This window comes from Typopeltis vanoorti, chromosome 5, assembly GCF_054136105.1.
Source record: "Typopeltis vanoorti isolate ZY-2024b chromosome 5, IOZ_Tvanoo_1.0, whole genome shotgun sequence".
Classification (NCBI taxonomy): domain Eukaryota; kingdom Metazoa; phylum Arthropoda; class Arachnida; order Uropygi; family Thelyphonidae; genus Typopeltis; species Typopeltis vanoorti.
Window position 1 is genome coordinate 69275662 of NC_143553.1, and position 18839 is coordinate 69294500.

General features: G+C 34.3%; 2 protein-coding genes across 2 annotated transcripts in view; one reads left to right on the top strand and one right to left on the bottom strand.

Moving 5' to 3' along the window:
• Positions 1-6230, bottom strand: part of Mgat2 (alpha-1,6-mannosyl-glycoprotein 2-beta-N-acetylglucosaminyltransferase) — a 210597-nt gene extending 204367 nt beyond the window's left edge. The window contains exon 1 of the mRNA XM_090393162.1: positions 6186-6230. The gene's annotated coding sequence lies outside the window, so the exon portion shown is untranslated. The remainder of the gene's footprint in view (positions 1-6185) is intronic.
• A 10858-nt stretch (positions 6231-17088) lies between these two features.
• Positions 17089-17514, top strand: LOC150106501 (uncharacterized). Its single transcript, XM_090393015.1, has one exon. It carries the CDS (start codon positions 17089-17091, stop codon positions 17512-17514), a length of 426 nt encoding a protein of 141 aa, XP_090249141.1.
• The last annotated feature ends 1325 nt before the right edge of the window (positions 17515-18839 follow it).

Here is an 18839-nt window from a genome sequence, read left to right on the forward strand (position 1 = left end):
TCTGAAAAGATTAACATTTTAAGAGTCATTTTCAGAGTAATTCTTTTCAAAGTTATACATACACTAACGATATCTCGGATCGGCTACTCTAACCTCAAGACCTATTTATTTTGTTATCAGCTGGCCGGAGTTGTCAGTGGCATACTTGTTTATTATGGCTATAAATCAGAAGTTTTCAATGTGGAGGAAATCTTCTCCCACCACCCCACCCTTCTCTCAGTGATGAAAACACAGACATCAACAAAAACATTTACGTAGTTTAAGATTCTTCATTCTTGAGAAGTTGAATTAAATTTCAACTAAATAGCACATGTCTTATAGAAGATTAAGACTGTGAGCCACTTTCCCAGTTAAAATTTTCACTGAAATCGAGGGCAACAACTGATTGCGATGCAGTACCTTTACGGGTATGAATATTTTTTATGATATGCAGTACCTTTACCATTATGGAGATTTTAATTTCAAAGCACTCTGAATTAATGGTGACATAGGTATTTTTCTCCCCATATCTTCTTAGTAAATTTAGCCTTCCATTATTACGAATGCATTATATTCCGCACAGAGGATAAAGTTCAAAAATATGTATATATAAATCCTAAATGACTGAATGAATATACCGAATGAGAGATGAGTGTAGTTTTCCATTGTACGCATCAACAGAAAGTAAAAATAAAAGTAAACGAAAGAATTATAAAGGAAGTTCGTTATTGAATAATTTTCTCAAATGTGTAACCATATTCGCAAGAAGCGACTAAGAATAATTTCTGAAGAGAAACTTCGGGAAAAGCAAGCTAGGTTCAGCTCAAAGAGGAGAAAGAGATCATCTGGATCAGATATTTACTTTAAGTTAAATAGATAAATCCCCCCCCCCCCAGAAATCCTTGCTATATTCTCATGGTAAGTAAGGAGAAAAATACGTTAACTAACACTAAATCGTTATAGTAAATGGAAACATTCCATGCGATATAAAGCATACACTTAGCAAATCATCAGTTAGAACTCCTACAAGAAGATGGCTTAATGATAAAGCAAATGTTGCAAAGAATTCTGCGGTTTTTCATCCATTTACAAGGTAGTACGCGTTATGGAAAAAAGTAATAAAAACTTAGAAACCTAATATCAATGAATATCGTTTACTAATATTCTTAACATTGAGCTAAAATTTTGGAAATTTATAAAAATATAGTAGTTCTTTGATATAAAATACGAGAAAGCCTTTACATTTTGGATTATTGCTTTATTTGTATCCTAAATTTGTTGTCTTTCAGGGCAGAAAAGATGTATAACATACAAATATGTAATTTGAATCCAGAGAAATGTATTTGACATCCACTCATCCACTACAATAACTGACCAGCAGTACCCTCTCGTATACAAAGCATTTGTGCAAATTTTCTCTTCATTCAGCATTTTATAATATGCAATTTGATGTGACTAATATGCAATTTGATGAGTTAATATCACCTGATTAGCAAACTAATCAGGTGATATTAACTGTAAATTGGCCAAATGTTAGCACACTAATAAAATCTGCATATTCTTTTCACACGTCCAGCTGTTCGCAACTTCCATAACAAACATTAAAATAACTAAAAAGAAAAAAGAAAGGAAAAAAAATAAGCGGTAGTTTATCAAATAAAAAAACTTTGTGGATATACTGAACTATTTTCCCACGTAAATGTCAAATTAGATGTGGCAGTGCTCAGTATAACGTTATTGTACTGGTAATGGCATGCAGAAAATTCACCAAACGGCAGTTCATCGAACGACAGCAACAAACCGAAAAGACAATTCATCGAACTGTAATTAATCCAAAAAAAAAAAAAAAGCATTTCACTAAAAACCAATATTTGATAAAGCAACTGATCAAAAATCTATACTTCATAGAAACAGGATGGAAGAAAATTATGGAAGAAACCAATTCCCGAACGTAACTGATTGAAATAAACTTTTCAGCACTATTTCAATTATGGATAGTGTTATCAATGGCTGCCTCATATTCATTAATTAACTGATTATTTTTAAAAAAATCTCTATATTTATTGTAGATCTCCCTTTTTTTGGTTGCAAGTGTGACTTACCTGGTTGTACTTATAATTAACAACTCAAATGTATGCTTCTGTTTTAAGTTCGCGTCAGTCGATCAAACAAACAAATAAAGAACACCTCACCTGAAGAAAGGGAGGGAAAATGTGATGGTCAAAACAGATTCGTTTGTTACTCTCTCTAAATAGTCTAATCCCCCCCCCCCCACACACACACAAGGAAGCAGGCGCAGCTCCTTTAGCCTGAACTTTTTTTGAAGATCAACAAGTAGGCAGATCTCCGTCCTGCAGCATCACTGACAGGTGAGCTCAAGGCTACTAATGAATCTAGACTTTTCATGGCCAAGGAAAGCAGAATCTTTAATTCGACCATGGGGAATGAAAAGTATATGACACATGGTTCGAAATAGGGAGGACGCATTTTTCTGAGGGAAAACAAATAGCAAAGGCAGTACTTTCTCCCCACCCAGTTATATTACTACGGGTTATACTATACATATGGCTACAAATTAGTATTAAAAAAAGCTGTAGTAATCATCTGCTTTATTTTTTAAGCCGAAACGGCAATGCGGATGCAATGATACTGTAGTAATCGAGATATTCTATATAAAAAAAAAACTGACCGTAAAAGTATTACAGTTCTCTTTTATACATGAGGAGAATAAATAATTATACGTTTCATAAAAAGAAAACAAAAAATTACAAACATTGTTAGGTTTTACGATTTACAGTTATCACGACATTGGGATTTTCGCAAGGAAACAAAATCGAAAGGAATCTATAATAGTTGAAGAGTATTTTTCACTCAAGCTGCATAAATATTGATTTTTAAAAGAGTGTTTCTCACGTTCTTTCCAAAAACAACAGTGACAATCATGTAAGTTAAAATATTGCTGGTACTAAATCACTACACTCGATATGAAGCAGTACATATATGCATGCATACATACATAGATAGTATTGAATATTTCTAAAACTGAAAAAGAAATCTTAAATAACCACCTAATCATGTTGTTTGCATGTTAGGTAATTTTGGATAATTTTAACAAAAACATTAAAACAATATAGGTGCTTCGGTGAATTCTGAAAAAAATTAGTGAATTTTTTTCGATAAATTATCTTTTTAAATGTTTTTGAGATGAATTGTCGTTCGAGGAATTGTTTATTCCATGAACTGCTATCCAATGAAATGCTTTTTCGGAGTTTTCTGTTAGTTGTTTCTGATGAATTTACGTGGAAACAGTATTATTATTATAATATAGTTTCTACCAATACTAACGACAACATTGTTATTTGTACAATTGCACTAACAAAGAGAGAACAAAATTATATCACGATATCCTATCCTGTTATGATGCAATAAATAATTTTATCACAATGATGTGTGTGTGTGTGTGTGTGTGTGTGTGTGTGTGTGTGTGTGTGTGTGTGTGTGTGTGTGTGTGTGTGTGTGTGTGTGTGAGTGAGTGAATTTCCATCCTGAAACTTCATATTTTACAACGCCGACTAGCCAACTAAAAGAACGCGCACGTACACAAACGTACTACACTTGACTCAGTGGCATCAGTGGAAAGATTTTTAAAAACCAGGTTTCGAAACTCTGCTGCGACAAATGAGAAAAAGAAATACAATAAGTTATTTTAGATACACGACACACTTAAAAAAAAAATAGTTAGGCTGTATCGGATGCAATGATTCGAATGATTCGTGCAATGGATGCACGAGTGCGTCAATGTAGTGGAATTATTTCTGAAACATCCGCGAATGAAAAGAGAAGGGGGGGGGATATCAATAATAACTATTTTAAAAATTGATTTGCTCATCAGTCTGGGGAAGAAAAAAATACGTTATACTGCCAAACATTTAATTTAAAGCACATATGACAAATATAATATTCTTATTTGTATTTACATTTCACCTTGCATTAACAACTCACTAATAGTTTGTACACATGAAGCAACTTATTTTGCTATAACGACATTGGCTGGCTTTGTCTTGGTTTGCCTTACGTATAAATTTAGCATTTCTCTAGGAGGGGTTGTGAAGCAATTATTAAACAAAAAATTTCCTGAAAAAGTCTTGGTACATTAATTCTTTTGAAGAATTACGAACACATGAAGTTTCTACTTTGTTTTATTATTTTTACCATTATTTTATTGTTGTTGTTGTTTTCATTTAGACTTGAAGTGAATGTTGATGGTGTTAACAAAATTTTTAGTTTCATTCTCACGGTTTTAGTGTCTTCAATAACACTTCGTTCTTATTGATTCTGTAAATATGAGTCATTTGATGACTCACTTCCTGGTGTCCCTTTGTGTTCATGCGGGCAAGGCGTGATTAAAAGTTATTTACATAAAAAAAAACCGTCATTTATTAGTCTACTGGCTGCAACTGTGTGCTCGTGTGCGCATGCGCGTTTTTCGGTTTGTCTGATGACGCTCAGGTTATTAAAGCTATTTTATACGTACAAGTTTATTCTTTCTGTCTAATAAAACACTAAAAAGTAGTTGAAAAAATACTGTTTGCATCGTAATGTGACATAAGCTCCATACAAGGAATCCGTAATCAGGCATCCAGTACCGTCCGAATTAAAGATCTGAGGCACTAGAATATTATTATTACGTGACACCTCCAGGGAGTCCAAGGACTCATCGTGGGAGGACACACTACTGTACTTCGCTAAATACATCTCATCCTCTCCACCCATACTCAATTCTCCAACTACGACACTACTGCCATCTATCGCCCATCACACCAACAACAGCATTTTTTTGTCTGTAAATTGCGTGTGTTCTGAAGGCCGATTTGTCTGTACGCAGGATGAAAAACCCCGAGTTTCAGAGAGAACCGCGTTATGAGATCGGCTAACTCACCTTCAACTGAAGAAGCCCATATAAGGATTCCCCTCGTCACGAGGAGGATCGAACCCAAGTCTTTTCCAATCGAAGGGCGCAATGTTCCGCTGTTCTTCCAATTGCGCTACGGCGGCTACATAAAGTTATAGTTGGAATAATAAAAGTTGACGGCATTTCAATTATCTGGGTATATGAAATTACCAGTGAATGCCCGTGTGCGTTGTCCGGTAAATCTCACACATTAATAATTCTCAGACGTTTTGAACTGAAGATACTCTAAAATGACAGGGGATTAAAACGGCAAAATATTTCATCATATAAATATATTTATTTTACAGAATATAAAGTGCACTCTATACGTGAAAGTGCAGTATACATTTTCGATGGAAGTGTCTATTCCACTACGCCTCCAATAAATTTTGTCCAACAGTCATCCAAGTAATGAGAGCCGACTTATAAGTTTTTGAAAACGAAAAATGATAACTATTACTAATTATTATTTTTCATTTAAATTTCGCAAACAAAACTAAACAGAAACAAAAAAAAAGTGAAATCTTCAATTTTGTGACACCCTTTGAAAGGAATGTCATACGACAACTTTCATGCATCATGTTTTGACACGCGTCGTTCAGTTTACAAAACATTGTCATACATCACAGCTTAACACTTATCGTATAGGTTGGACCTCGAAGAATACAATAGAATAAAAAATAAATAAATCATTTCTGCGCTTTTATTCTTGAAAGGGAGTAGGCGGCACTCAGTAAACAGTCGGTCTTTTATATTTAACCATCACCAAAGCAAAATTGAGTTCATTCCTATGGCGTGGTACATAAGAAACAACGAAACGATATTTCTCAATCCTAACTCAATTATTTGCGTGTATTCACTTTTTTTTTTTTTTTTTTTGTGGTAACTGTGCGAATTATGCACTTAAAACCTGAGTTTCTTTATTGATAAATTGAATAGATCCACAACATAAACAGCAGTCCAACGAGTTCCATTTTTCCACCAAGTTGTACAAATGGTGGTATTATTACGTAAAGAATTAAACTGTGTTTACAGAAATAAAGTTTCTTTCTGTCTCCTGTGTATCTAACCCGTTGAATGTCAAAACAAATGCAGTAGATAAATAGTGTTTGCTTTTCCATGAAAGTTTGGATATAATTCTAGTAATAATTATTTTCCTACTCCCAAATCAAGGAAGCAGAATAGTACATAAATGCAGTAGTGCTTAAAATGCGAACTAGATATACACAAATTCAAATAAAATTATTTAACTCACCTTTCTCCAAAAAAAAAAGTGATCAGGTGTCTACCTGACGTTCTCTGAAAAAGAATGAATTGACATACACGTTAATTATTTCTCCCTTCTATGTATACTCCAGAGATACTTTTTCTTTTTACTAATTTATTTTTATACTAAAATATTCATGTAATAAATAATAAATCATGTTGAATGTCCTTTTCAAAATATTTTATTAACCTACAACATATGGCAACACACACACACCCTAAGGCAACACGCTATTACTTCTGGAGACAAGTGGGCAGTAAAACAGAGACTAATCGAAAAGTATTACTCAGAACTAATTCAATTTGCCAATAAGATTAACTACCAGTCGTTGTAAAGTAACATAAATTATTGATATTGTATGAATCATATAGTGTAAATGTATGTATATATAAAAATATAAATATGGATGCAAAAGTCGGAATATGTATATATAGATGTAAAAATATAAATATGAATACTGATACAAAATTAGATATATAAATGTTAATCAGTACTTGGAAGCTACATATAATATATGCATTGTATGCAATGGAGCATGTAGGAATAAATTACCTCCTGGTAGGGTTACTATTGGGAGGAAAATGCAAAAAAAACCAAAAAAAAAAAAACCACACATACATACATATATATAAAATTATTACTTTGCAGTTTAAATTGGCTGTTGCTTGTTGTTTATTCCAAAAAGTATCACTAAGTAGTTCTGCCCATCAGACTGAAGACGTTGAAGTATAAAGCATCAACACCGTCCAAGTAGTTTTCAAATTACAGTTGTTCAAAGTTCAGGAATGAACTGAGGTCAGCAACGAAGAACACAGGCGTCATTGTTAACAGTCACACCACAGTCGCTAAAGAAATTGATATGACGAGTAAAAATGTCTTGGGAACCTAACCTTCCATGTTTTCCTCTTTCTGAATCTACCTTGCAATTAAGTCCAGTGTGAAACTAGAAGACTGGAAGTGCAGAGAGTAAATGAAGGGTGAAGCATATTTTAATAGATGAAATGAAAAACTAGAAAAAGTTATGCTATGAATTCTTGAAACTTGAAAATGAACTAGCAAATACAAAAGACGACTTAAGTGAAAATTCGAGAACTTTTTCACAAGAAAAATGAACAGATTATATATACAGAGTAAAAAATACGAAGACTTTCTTAAATATAATATTGTGTGGAAGAAGTCTTATAAACTGTAAGAAAATTAAAAATAACGTCAACATACTAACAGATAGCACGCTTTAAAAAATAGACTTCTGAACTGCGCCAAGAATTCATTTCTCGCTTATCACTCAGTATAGAAAATGTCTTACTCTCTTACGCAATAGCACATCCCGTTTTCTAGAAGTGGCCTTCTGTCAATGTTCCCTCTCCTTCGTACAATTTTTTTGCGAAATTTCTCTAGGGTACTATCTGGTAAACAGCTCTGAACAACGTATGTATATCATATCACCCCCCGCAACCTATTTATTCTGCAAAATTACAGTTTCAAAACATATTCTTACTGCCAACATTCCACGGATTCCGATATTGAGTTTGTTACTCTTTCTGAATCCTTTCTTTTGCACATCTTCAAGAAATCCATGCAACCAACTAAATCTGTGCTCAATTATTATGATGTAGACCAGTGGTTCTCAAACTTTTTTGTCTGGCAGCACACTAAAATCAATAAATAAATTTCACGGCACCCCTAGTATTATTTGCTTTTTATAGAGAGTAAAGTGCCAATTAATTGATTCTGAAAGACTCGCATATATAACCCATAAATAAATTGATATTACAGATACTACAGATATGAAGGAAAGCGTGTTTAAAAGAAAACAGATTTTATTTAAACTAAATTGGTTTATTTTCAAACAACCCAAAACATACAAAACAAAAGTTATTATAAAGGTTCAGATAATAAAATATGAACTTAATGTGAAATATGTGCCTGGTGTTGTTTGCATATTTCTTTGATATTAGGCCTTGTTTTTGAGAGACATATTCTCATCTCATTTTCAAGGGCCCTTAGTCTTTCTTTCTTCTTTGTTTTAATATTTATGAGTGCAGAAAAACCCAGTTCACACAAATAAGATGTAGAAAATTGCAATAAGATGTTAAGTGCTGTGAATCCTATATTGGGGTATTCCTTCATAGTTGTTATCCAAAATGAATTCAGACACATTTCTGAATGCTTCAATCTCAACGTACGATCGTTACTTATATCAATTAATTCTTCGGCTTCTATAAGACTTAACTCACTCATTACTGATGTTGACTCTACAAATGGATTTCGAATCCAATCGCATAAATCGACTGAAATGTGTGGAAAATAATGGTCAATATTTTCTTCTAACAATGTTAAATGACTGTAAATAAGCTTTTGCAGATCAGTGTTCTTACATTTTCTGGAGGCAACTTTAAGGAACATTTCTCATTGTTGGTGCTTAATTTTATCTTCCACATTTTCATTTTATCTTTAAAAGTTTTAATTTTATCTGTAGATGTCAAAATATTCTCATTTCTTCCTTGCATGTTGGAGTTCAGCTTGTTCAGATGATCGAATATGTCTGTTAAATAGGCTAGTTTGGAACACCAAAAATCATCTTGTAATAATTTATAGAATTCTGCTTTGTCTTCATTTTGGAAAAACATTAATATTTCTTCTTTAAGTTCAAAAAAAAGATCCAATACGCGACCTTTTGAAAGCCATCTTACTTCGGTAGAAGAAGATTCTTTTAATGAGATTGCATCTCTTCACATAGTCCTGCAAATATTCTAGATTTTAATGGTCTGGCCCTGATATAATTAACCATCTGAATGATTTCTTCTAATACACTTTTTAATTCCAGGCCTATTGTCTTTGCCACCAATGATTCACGATGAATGAAGCAATGAGTCGTTATAATGTTCTCATTTTCTTTTCTAGCAAAGGAAATAAACCCTTTTGTAATTCCAACCATAGAAAGTTCACCATCTGTACATATACCCACACAAGTTTTCCAAGATAGACCATTTGTATTAAAATATGTGTTCATTATATCAAAAACATCTTTTCCCGTCGTAGTTTTTTCGAATTCCTTTCAGCATAGAAATTCTTCGATAATTTTATCATCTTCAATGAATCGAGTAAAAACAAGTAAGTGTGCTTTACCACCGATATCAGTTGACTCATCTAAACTGCAAACTGAAAAATTTTGATTCGATTATTTTGGTTATAACTGACTTTTCAATATCGACTGACAGATCATTAATATGTCTACTCATAGTATCATTTGATAATGGAATCTTCTTCATTTCTTCTTCTGCCTCAGTACCAAAAATTGTTCTCACAATTGCTAAACAGGCCGGACGAATCAAGGTTTCGCCGATAGTATGAGGCTTCATTTCCTTCGCAATTATTTCAGCGACTAAATAACTCGCTTCTTGAACTCGGTCGGAAATTGTAAACTTTCTTACAAAACTTTTACTTTGTTTTTCTTGTAATCTTATTAACTCTTTGAAATATTCAGGATTTTTATTCGAACTTGTCATGTTTTGTGGAGAAATGTCGCAATAATTTGCTAGGAACCATAGCCTCATTTGATAGAACCAAACCACACAAAATACACTTAGGTCTGGGAATTAATTTATCACCACACCACGTAAATCCCATTTTTAGATAGCTCTCTTGATATAAACGAGTTTTTACATTCTTTTTCATTGTTCCCTTTTTACATTATTCTTTATTCTTTCTGTTTCTGTTGTTTCATTAGTGCTTTTTTGTTGCTGAACGTTAAAAATAGTCAAATCTTCATTAATGCAAGTATCAGTTTTTGATAATTTATTAGTGCAAATTGGTTCGTTAGCTTTGCTACAAGTAGACATTTCTTGATCGTCAGAATCTTCACTTCTTTTTTTAAGGAAAAAATTATTCATGATTTTGAAGGGTATATGTAACTTTAATATTTTATTTTAAAATTTATTTCAAGTAAATAATTTTTTTTTCCGGATGGAAAAAGGAAAAACATTTGTTTACGATGTCTCTCGTTATAGTTGGAATATATAACAATAAGAAAAACCTCTACTCACTGAATTTAACGACTTTAATATCGTACTTCGTTTATTCTCACCGATGACAAAAGACTCATGATTTTTGTTTAGGGGAAATGATCATGTATAATACTTGTCACACTGAACAGAGAAATACTAAAACAGACAGCAGGACAACTAACCATTCATTAGTTCATTTTCCCCAGTATTTATGTGCCGTCACATATCTAGTTACTACGACACGCGGTGATCTAATGAAATCCCAGGATATAATATAAGAGTGATACAAAAAATTATAATTTTTATATACGCTTCATCCTATAATTTTTTTTGTTTTTGATTTAGTTATTTATGGCAATTGAATATTTTGCTTTTTTCAAATAAACGATTCAAAATTTCGCGGCACCCAGTTTGAGAATCACTGATGTAGACAAATCAAAGTCTTATACGATGGACTGACCACCTCCTTGATTGTTAATGTTCTTCGTCTTGTAATAGCATTTTTTTTTTAATAAACAACCATCCAGGAACATTCAGTTTTTTACCATATGGTGAGACGTTAACAGGTTCAATTGCTTTGTTCACATCCGGATTACTTAACAGATCAAACCTTCAATATCGCAACGTTCGCTGCCTGTAACAAAATCATTTCCATCAGAATGAAATACCATAACGAAACGAATAATTAAATAGTTCCACCATAACTTTTGCGTTTATCACTTCTACCTGCTTCTTTTTCTTAGCCTATTCGTCTATTATAATGTAATCTTTCTTTACTGATGTACTTATTAGATTCCTAGGGAGCATTTCGTGGGTATCATGTATTTTTCCATTAACCTAATCTACATCTTCTTTATCATTTTTAGATCAGTGTATGCAATCTGTTATGTCAATCATATCATATTTCTTAACTATATCTCACTCACTATTATTTTTATGTTCCTTCACAACGTTTATTCAAACTGTTTTCTGAGAATTTCAAAAACTCCTGTCCTACAATTCCATATATGTGGTTCTATCCAAGCTATTTCCATGCCTTCGCACCTCTCAGGCCAGTACTTCATGATCACTCACTAACTGATGCCAAGATTGACATCTTATCCATTATCACCTCATCCGATGTTATTATCAAATCTAGTATCATTAATCCAAGTTTTCCCCCCGTATCCTTATTCAGACAGTAATCTGTTAAGAACTAACGAAATTCCCTTTTTTCCTTGCAACAACAAGTTACTTGTTCCTTCCAGTTTACTTTTCAATATTTAAAATCACCCATTATCATGTTTTGTTTTGTTTTTTGTATTAGTGAAACCAATTTGCTTGAACATTTTTTTCTCATAATTATTGTCGATATTCCGATATGTAGCAAATCCTAAACATTAAGAATGTTAATGGAAAAAGATAATTAAACTTCTAGTTCTCTTTTTCCATTAAGTTTTACTTTCCATCAAAAACACTTTCAAAATCCGTCTCCAATCCCAAGCTTCTCAACTTACTCGTCAACATCAGAAGTACACCATCTCTTCTGATCGCTCTATAAACTATACCTTTCCATTTCTAGTCAAGATATCATCATTATCAGTCAACCATGTTTCCATTATCTCCATTATTTGTAGTCCACTAAAACAACTTAATCCACAGACTTTTTTTTATCTTATTCTTCTTGTATTAATATATAAGCAGAGGGGAATCCAAAATGTGTAGCAGAGAGATAAGATGGTGAGGCTCTAATCTCTCACATCTCACAGTACTACAGTCATTATATCCGCGCGGTTAGCCTAGTGGCTATGCGCTTCACAACCATATGCCTGCGGAAGGAGTGTCCTAGGTTCGATTCCCGTCGACGCCGTGGATTAAGGATTTTCCTCAGCCATAGCCAAGTTAGCCAGTCTTGGGTCCCCCCAGTTTAGGTGGGGTTTTTCATCCAGCAAGCAGGCAAACCAGCCCCGTGAATGAACACGCGGATACAATAAGGAATACTTAAGACAATTCCTCCAGCCATAGGTCTGAATTGTCAGCTATGCCCTGAGTCAGGATAAAAATAGCGGGCGGGGGGTTAGGTGATGCCGTACCTTCCCGTAAAAGGGGTTCACGGCCCTTGAATCACCATACGAAATGAATGAACAGCAATTATAATTAAAGGAAAAAATAGAAGGCAAGTGAAAGAAAGGAAGGCATCGACAGACATGATTCAAAAATATCAAGGACTGGCTGAGCCTGAACAACGTTCTGGAACTGACACTTGACAAGAGAGAACAGAAGAGCATGTTCTTGGAATTTATGTATTTTACTATTTCCGATCAATGCTCACTTATCCCTATGAATATCATTTTCCAAGACTATTCCGACATTTTCAACCTAATAACCCTCGTTTCCCTTATCTGACACTAACATGTTTTCCTTAGCCAATTAACTTTGTAATGCTTACTCTAGTACTTATTTAAAAGCATTATTTCTTTCTTTGGCGTACAGTTCTCTTTGCCCATGAAATTCATCATATACATCCACTGCTCCTCTTTTCAATTCTCCGCTATCATATTCAGTAGTGTACACACACACACACTCTCTCTCTGTAGTCACGTGATCTTCCTCAAATCTTTTCCCCGCTTCACAAATCATTTGTCCAAACCACCAGAATAACTTCGACAATATTCTAATAACAAATCAACAATAAATCTTCGCTTCGTTTTATTGTCTGAATCATACTTTCTAAAGTCCCACCCAACACACATTTTTTTAACACTTTGTCTTCGTCTTGCACATTGCGAATCACCGAAGTAAAAAAAAAAAAAAAAAAAAAAAAAAAAAAAAAAAAATCCAGAACTGTTCTATCTGGAAAATACCAGTCCCCTGCTTACTCAACTCTTCTATTTTCATTCGATTCCTTTTCTCGACCAAATCGATCAAATATCATGGTGTATCACCATGATACTGCTGGTATCATATCCTTTATCCAATTCTGTTGTCACCTTATTATAAAATGTGAATAAATTACTGAAGCAGGACCTATCTTTTACAAATCCATGCTGTCCCCTATAGAGTATCATATTCTTATCCACCCATTTAACGACTCGAAATGGCGATAAGAATATGATACTCTATAGGGGACAGCATGGCTTTGTAAAAGATAGGTACTGCTTCAGTAATTTATTCACATTTTATAAGGTGACAGAAGAATTGGATAAAGGATATGATACCAGCAGTATCATGGTGATACACCATGATACTGCTAGACTTTGCAAAGGCATTTGACAGAATACAGCATGGAAAACTATTGCGTAAGTTGGAGCAAATGGGAATGGATATGTGGCTGGTGAGAGGGATGGGGGGGGGCTGATAGACAGATATCAGAGTGGTGTATGATGGAGTGGAATCAAGGCGCGAATGAGGATGACTAGTGAAGCGCTCCATGGCTCTGGAGCGCTTCACTAGTATTAGGAGCATTGCTCTTTGATTTGTACATGAATGATATAGTGGAAGATTTGAGGGGGGGGGGATATTCAGTTGTTCGCTGATGATGAAAAACTGGGGAGGGCAATAGTTGATAAAGGTGATGTAGATATCTTACAGGATGATTTAAATAAATTGGCAGTGTGGGAAAAGGACAGTGGTTGTCAATTTGATGTTATAAAATGTAAGATAATGCTTTCGGATGATAAGATTACATGCTTCGTATCATATTGATGGTATAGTTTACGGGACATTGATGAGTATGGATGTGGAGATGATGGTTGATAGAGATTTGAAATTCAAAAGATATATTGAAAGAGTTGACGAAATAGTTCAGAGGATTACTTAGATCTTGAACACATTGACAGGTAAACACAGGGAGGTTATTATCCCTTTTTATAAGGCTATGATTCGGCAACATGTTGACTACTGTGCACAGATTTGGTCACTTGCGTTTCCTGGACATCGGGAAGTGCTGGAGAGGATTCAGAGACAAGTGACAAAGCTGATAACAGATCTGTGGAATGTTCTCTAGGAGGGCAGATTAAAGGTGGGTTGCAGAGTTTAGCTAACAGGCGGAGGAGAGGGGGGGGGGTATGATAGAAACTTATAAGTTACTAAAATGATTCTATAAGAATGACACAAAAGAAAATTTTCAGTACATATTAGTATTAGGGATAAAACAAAGGGTCACACTTGGAAGTTGTCTAAGAGTGTGGTTAGTAAAAGTGTACAGATTAGGTTCTTTACTTGGAAAGCAATGAGTCGAATGAAAGTGAATGAGTGGAATGGATTGCCTGAGGTGGCTGTGCGAGTCCGAACAGTAAATAAGTAAGATATAAGTTTATCATGGGTATTGTGTTAACGAATAGTGTGGGTCTCCCTTTTGACTCCATAATAATAATAATCTTCTCAACTGCCTGATGTTGTCCCAATCATCTTACTTTCATGTGTGAATTTGCGAAACCAAACGAAACTATAGCTTCTTTTATCGTTCGGAATTATCACAAATTTAGTTTTGTCAAATTTAAGCTAACGGATTCGGCTTCGGATCAAATCTGAAATATCTGATTTGAATCAAGATGACATTTGCAGTTAAAAAAAAAAAAAAGTGCTGAAACAGGGGGTCCTCTGATACTCCGGGTATAAAATCTGAACCTTTGAATTCGGAGATGGCAAATATCGTCAAGCGATCTCCTAGCTTATATAGAAATGTAGTGTGTAGTGATGTTATGTTAGCCGCATGTACTATGTTCTAATAAGTTTTGTGTTATATTATGTTAATTAGCATGTTAATATACTGATATATGAACATATATTTTATATATAAACATTTGTATTTAAATTTGTACTTAATAAATGTATTCAGTAAGCAAAGCATGTTTTTTTTTTTTTTTAATCCTAATGAAACCTCACTAGTATAATCACATCAATTATAATATACAATACGAAAGATGGGTATAAATACATAACATGCTATTTTAGCGATAAAAATAGAAGCGGTCAGGTAGTGTAAAATTTGTGATCGTCTTAGACGGCGAGTAAATATAACAGAAAATAAACATTTTGAAAATAAATTTTGGGGGATCGTCTTATATGCCCGGCTGCCTTGTGCGCCGGCATATACGGTACCCCCCCCCCCCTCCCACACACACACACCTCTAGTAAAATTGCTTCTGTTGTAATGTAAGATTCATCACAAGGTGGTATGGAAAGCCCGGATGGTGAGCAAAAAACCAGGGCATCTTCATAGGGCTCCAAATCTGCGAGCAAAGTTTGAGAATTAAAGATATCAGCACAATCAGAAATGTATACGATACTTGATGTAATCTTTCATTTCGGATTAGTTATGGAAGAGACCAGAATTTATGGCCGGTGTTACTTTCTTTTACTTCACCAGTATCTGATGACATTTCAAATGTTGCATGGAGACAACTCTGGACAATATCTGATTGCATTGACGGAAGGTGCCTAAATTAGCAGATGAGAGAAATGACAATCCTCTCATAAGGTATAAGAGGAGATGCTCCAGTTTGACCACTACATGACGCAAGGACCGATTATCAGCTAGTCCATTTAATTTGACAACTCCACTTCAAATCCCCCCCCCCCCATCTCTACATTGCAGCTCATTTGAAACATGGGCATCTTGGAAAATATGATCGGATGGCAATGGATGTAACTTAAATACCTATGAACAGATGATTATGCAAACAGTGATGACGATAACCTGAGGTGGCGGAGTAACAGATAAAGAAACCTTTTGTCTTACTTCATTAAAATTTTCTGTTTAATATCTAATGATTTTCTCAATATCTCGTGATTCTGGTTCTTATGTATTTACGAACCTTGATCAACTCTCTCTCTCTCTCTCTCTCTGTCTATTACTACCAATAATTTGCGTACCTTTCTTTAAGTGTAAATTTTCAAGAGTGCTAGTAACCAATAACGGAATACTATGATACACAAAATCAATAATTCCTTTTAAATTTATATCCATATCCACCACAATTACAAAATATATTTACGCGAATTTACAAGAAAGAAAGAAAGTGAAAAAAAAAATAGACTCATTACCGTCAGTAATACTAGTTGATGAGCGTTTAAAAACTTCACCTTACGTCAAAGAGATTCACCAGAAAGCAACTGCACAAACACAGTTAATATACTGGGATGACTGTTCCATTTCAAAGTTGCGGCGTAAATTTTAACTGCTTCTTTCGATGACTAAATAAACAAACGTGAATACTTAAATCTATTATAAGAGCTATGCCATCTATCTTTATCTGTGTGTGTGTATCAAATATTCGTATATACAGGGTGTCTCAAAAAATGTATACACACTTCAACAGCTGATAACTCACTTAATTTTCGTTATTTTGCAGGTTTAACGGATTTGAAATAATGGCTGAAACCAGACTAAGCTTTCAGGAAATAAAATTTATTCTAAAATATTACTGGAAGTATGAAAACATAGTGGAAGTGCAAAGACAGTTTAGAAGAGAATTTCAACGAGATCCACCTACGAGACTTACTATCACTTGAATTAGAGATAATTCGATGGAACTGTTCAAAATGTCCATAAGCAACGTTCAGGAAGACCACGAACAGAAGAAAGGTTGATTGAAACGTATCGTCAAAGTTCAAGAAAATCTGTGCGACAAGCGTCTCGTGAGATAAGAGTAACATAATCAAATGTCCATCGCATGTTGAAGCGCAGTCATTGAAAAAGTTACATTCCAAGAAGAGTACACGCTCTCAACCAAGATGATCCGGACAGGAGAATGCAGTTTTGTGAGTGGTACTTGGAAAAATGTGAAGAGGACGCACAATTTCCAAGACGAATTGTGTAGAGTGATGAGGCCACATTTAAATTAAATGGGTCAATTAAACAGCACAATTGCACTTACTGGGAACCTGAGAATCTGCATGTTATGGAGGAGCATCATGTAAATTTACCAGGAATGACGGAGTGGTGCGGCTTATTAACACACGGATTAATTGGACCATTCTTTTTCGACGGTACTGTAACTGGTGCCAATTACTTTAACTTGCTGCATGAAGCTGTCATGCCACGTATTCAAGAGGACTTTGAGGACGAGGGCTTTTATTTTCAACAAGATGGGGCACCCTTACACTACCATCGAGATGTGAGGGCTTATCTTGATGAGACTCTACCCAACAGATGGATTGGAAGAAGAGGTTCTGTAGAATCCCCGCGTTCACCAGACCTCACGCCAATGGACTTCTTCTTATGGGGATTAATCAAGGATAAAGTTTACACTTCAAAACTGGCAACAGTCGATGACTTGCGAAGAGAATGCGCCCAGCTACAAGACGAAATGATTCTCAGTGTTTGAAATTCCATTGCTGCACGTTATCAGCGGTGCCTGGACCAGCACGGTCATCGGTTTGAATACAGACGTTGAGGGATGAAAAGTACATTTATGTAGTGTACTTTACAATGTGAAAGTTAACTGTATTATATTAAATACCAATTTTATGATCATTCAAAGTGTGTGTACATTTTTTTGAGACACCCTGTATATTCCACCAACACGAAAGGTAATCTATAACAGGATGGGCTAAGAATCAAATATTCATTTACAGAAATATATACTTATCGGCAAATCCTTTACTTCGTTATGCAAATTGCTTATCTACTGAAGGTGAGTTAGCCAATCTCATACAGGAGTGGTAGGGTCTTCCCCCTCACAGAAACACTGGTTTTTAATACTACAAAACACACAAAAGCCAAAAGAACCACACACACAAAATAACAGACATAATACACTAGCCTCATAGTCTTGACTATTCCGTCCATAAATCCAAAGCAACCCAATCTAGACCAACCCAAAGCAAACTATAAAATATATGTATACCAACCATCGCAGTGTGATAAACTGATATGCAACATACATATCAAGATTTCTATACAAGATAATCTCCACATTTCTCTTCAAGACATAATTATTAAACTGAAATCACCAAACTACATACATACACATTTTTATTATTTTATGCGACATAAAATGAAAACATAGGTATATGCTACATTCTATGAAGCATAAGCCTGCAATATTTGGCATATGTTATGTTTAATAAGAACCATCTTCAGTGCTACGAGCATAGATCCGATTTCAGAACAGGGACTAGGAATAAACTGGCATGAAGACAACTAGAAAGAGTACAGAATAAGTGGGGATGGGCATATTTCTTTAAATAATTACATATCGAAATTAGAAACTCTGAAATTTTTTTTATCTTAATTAACAATTTCTGTATTCTTATTATATGTAGCTAGAATAATATACATTCTCAGTTAAAAAATTCGGAGGTTTTTTTTTGCTGGTTTTATTTATAAAAACTAACGGTTAAAAAAACAGCAGTATTACCCATAAGTTCTCGGTCCAGCATGGCGAATGTGTATTCACTGTGTAGTAAATTTTATATAGAAAACTAAAAACAAAATTTATGTCACTGAAAAAAAAAAAAAAAAGAAAAAGAAATAATAATAACAACTATTGAAAATGGAGTAAGTATTATTTATTCAATGTTTCGAAACTGCTTACGTGATTCATGATTCATACTGTGCTTAAATTCATATTGCAATCGCTGTTCTACTTCAGACATTTTGAACAGCTGCTGACTTAAGGCAGACGTACAGTTAGAAGCCGTGGAAAGT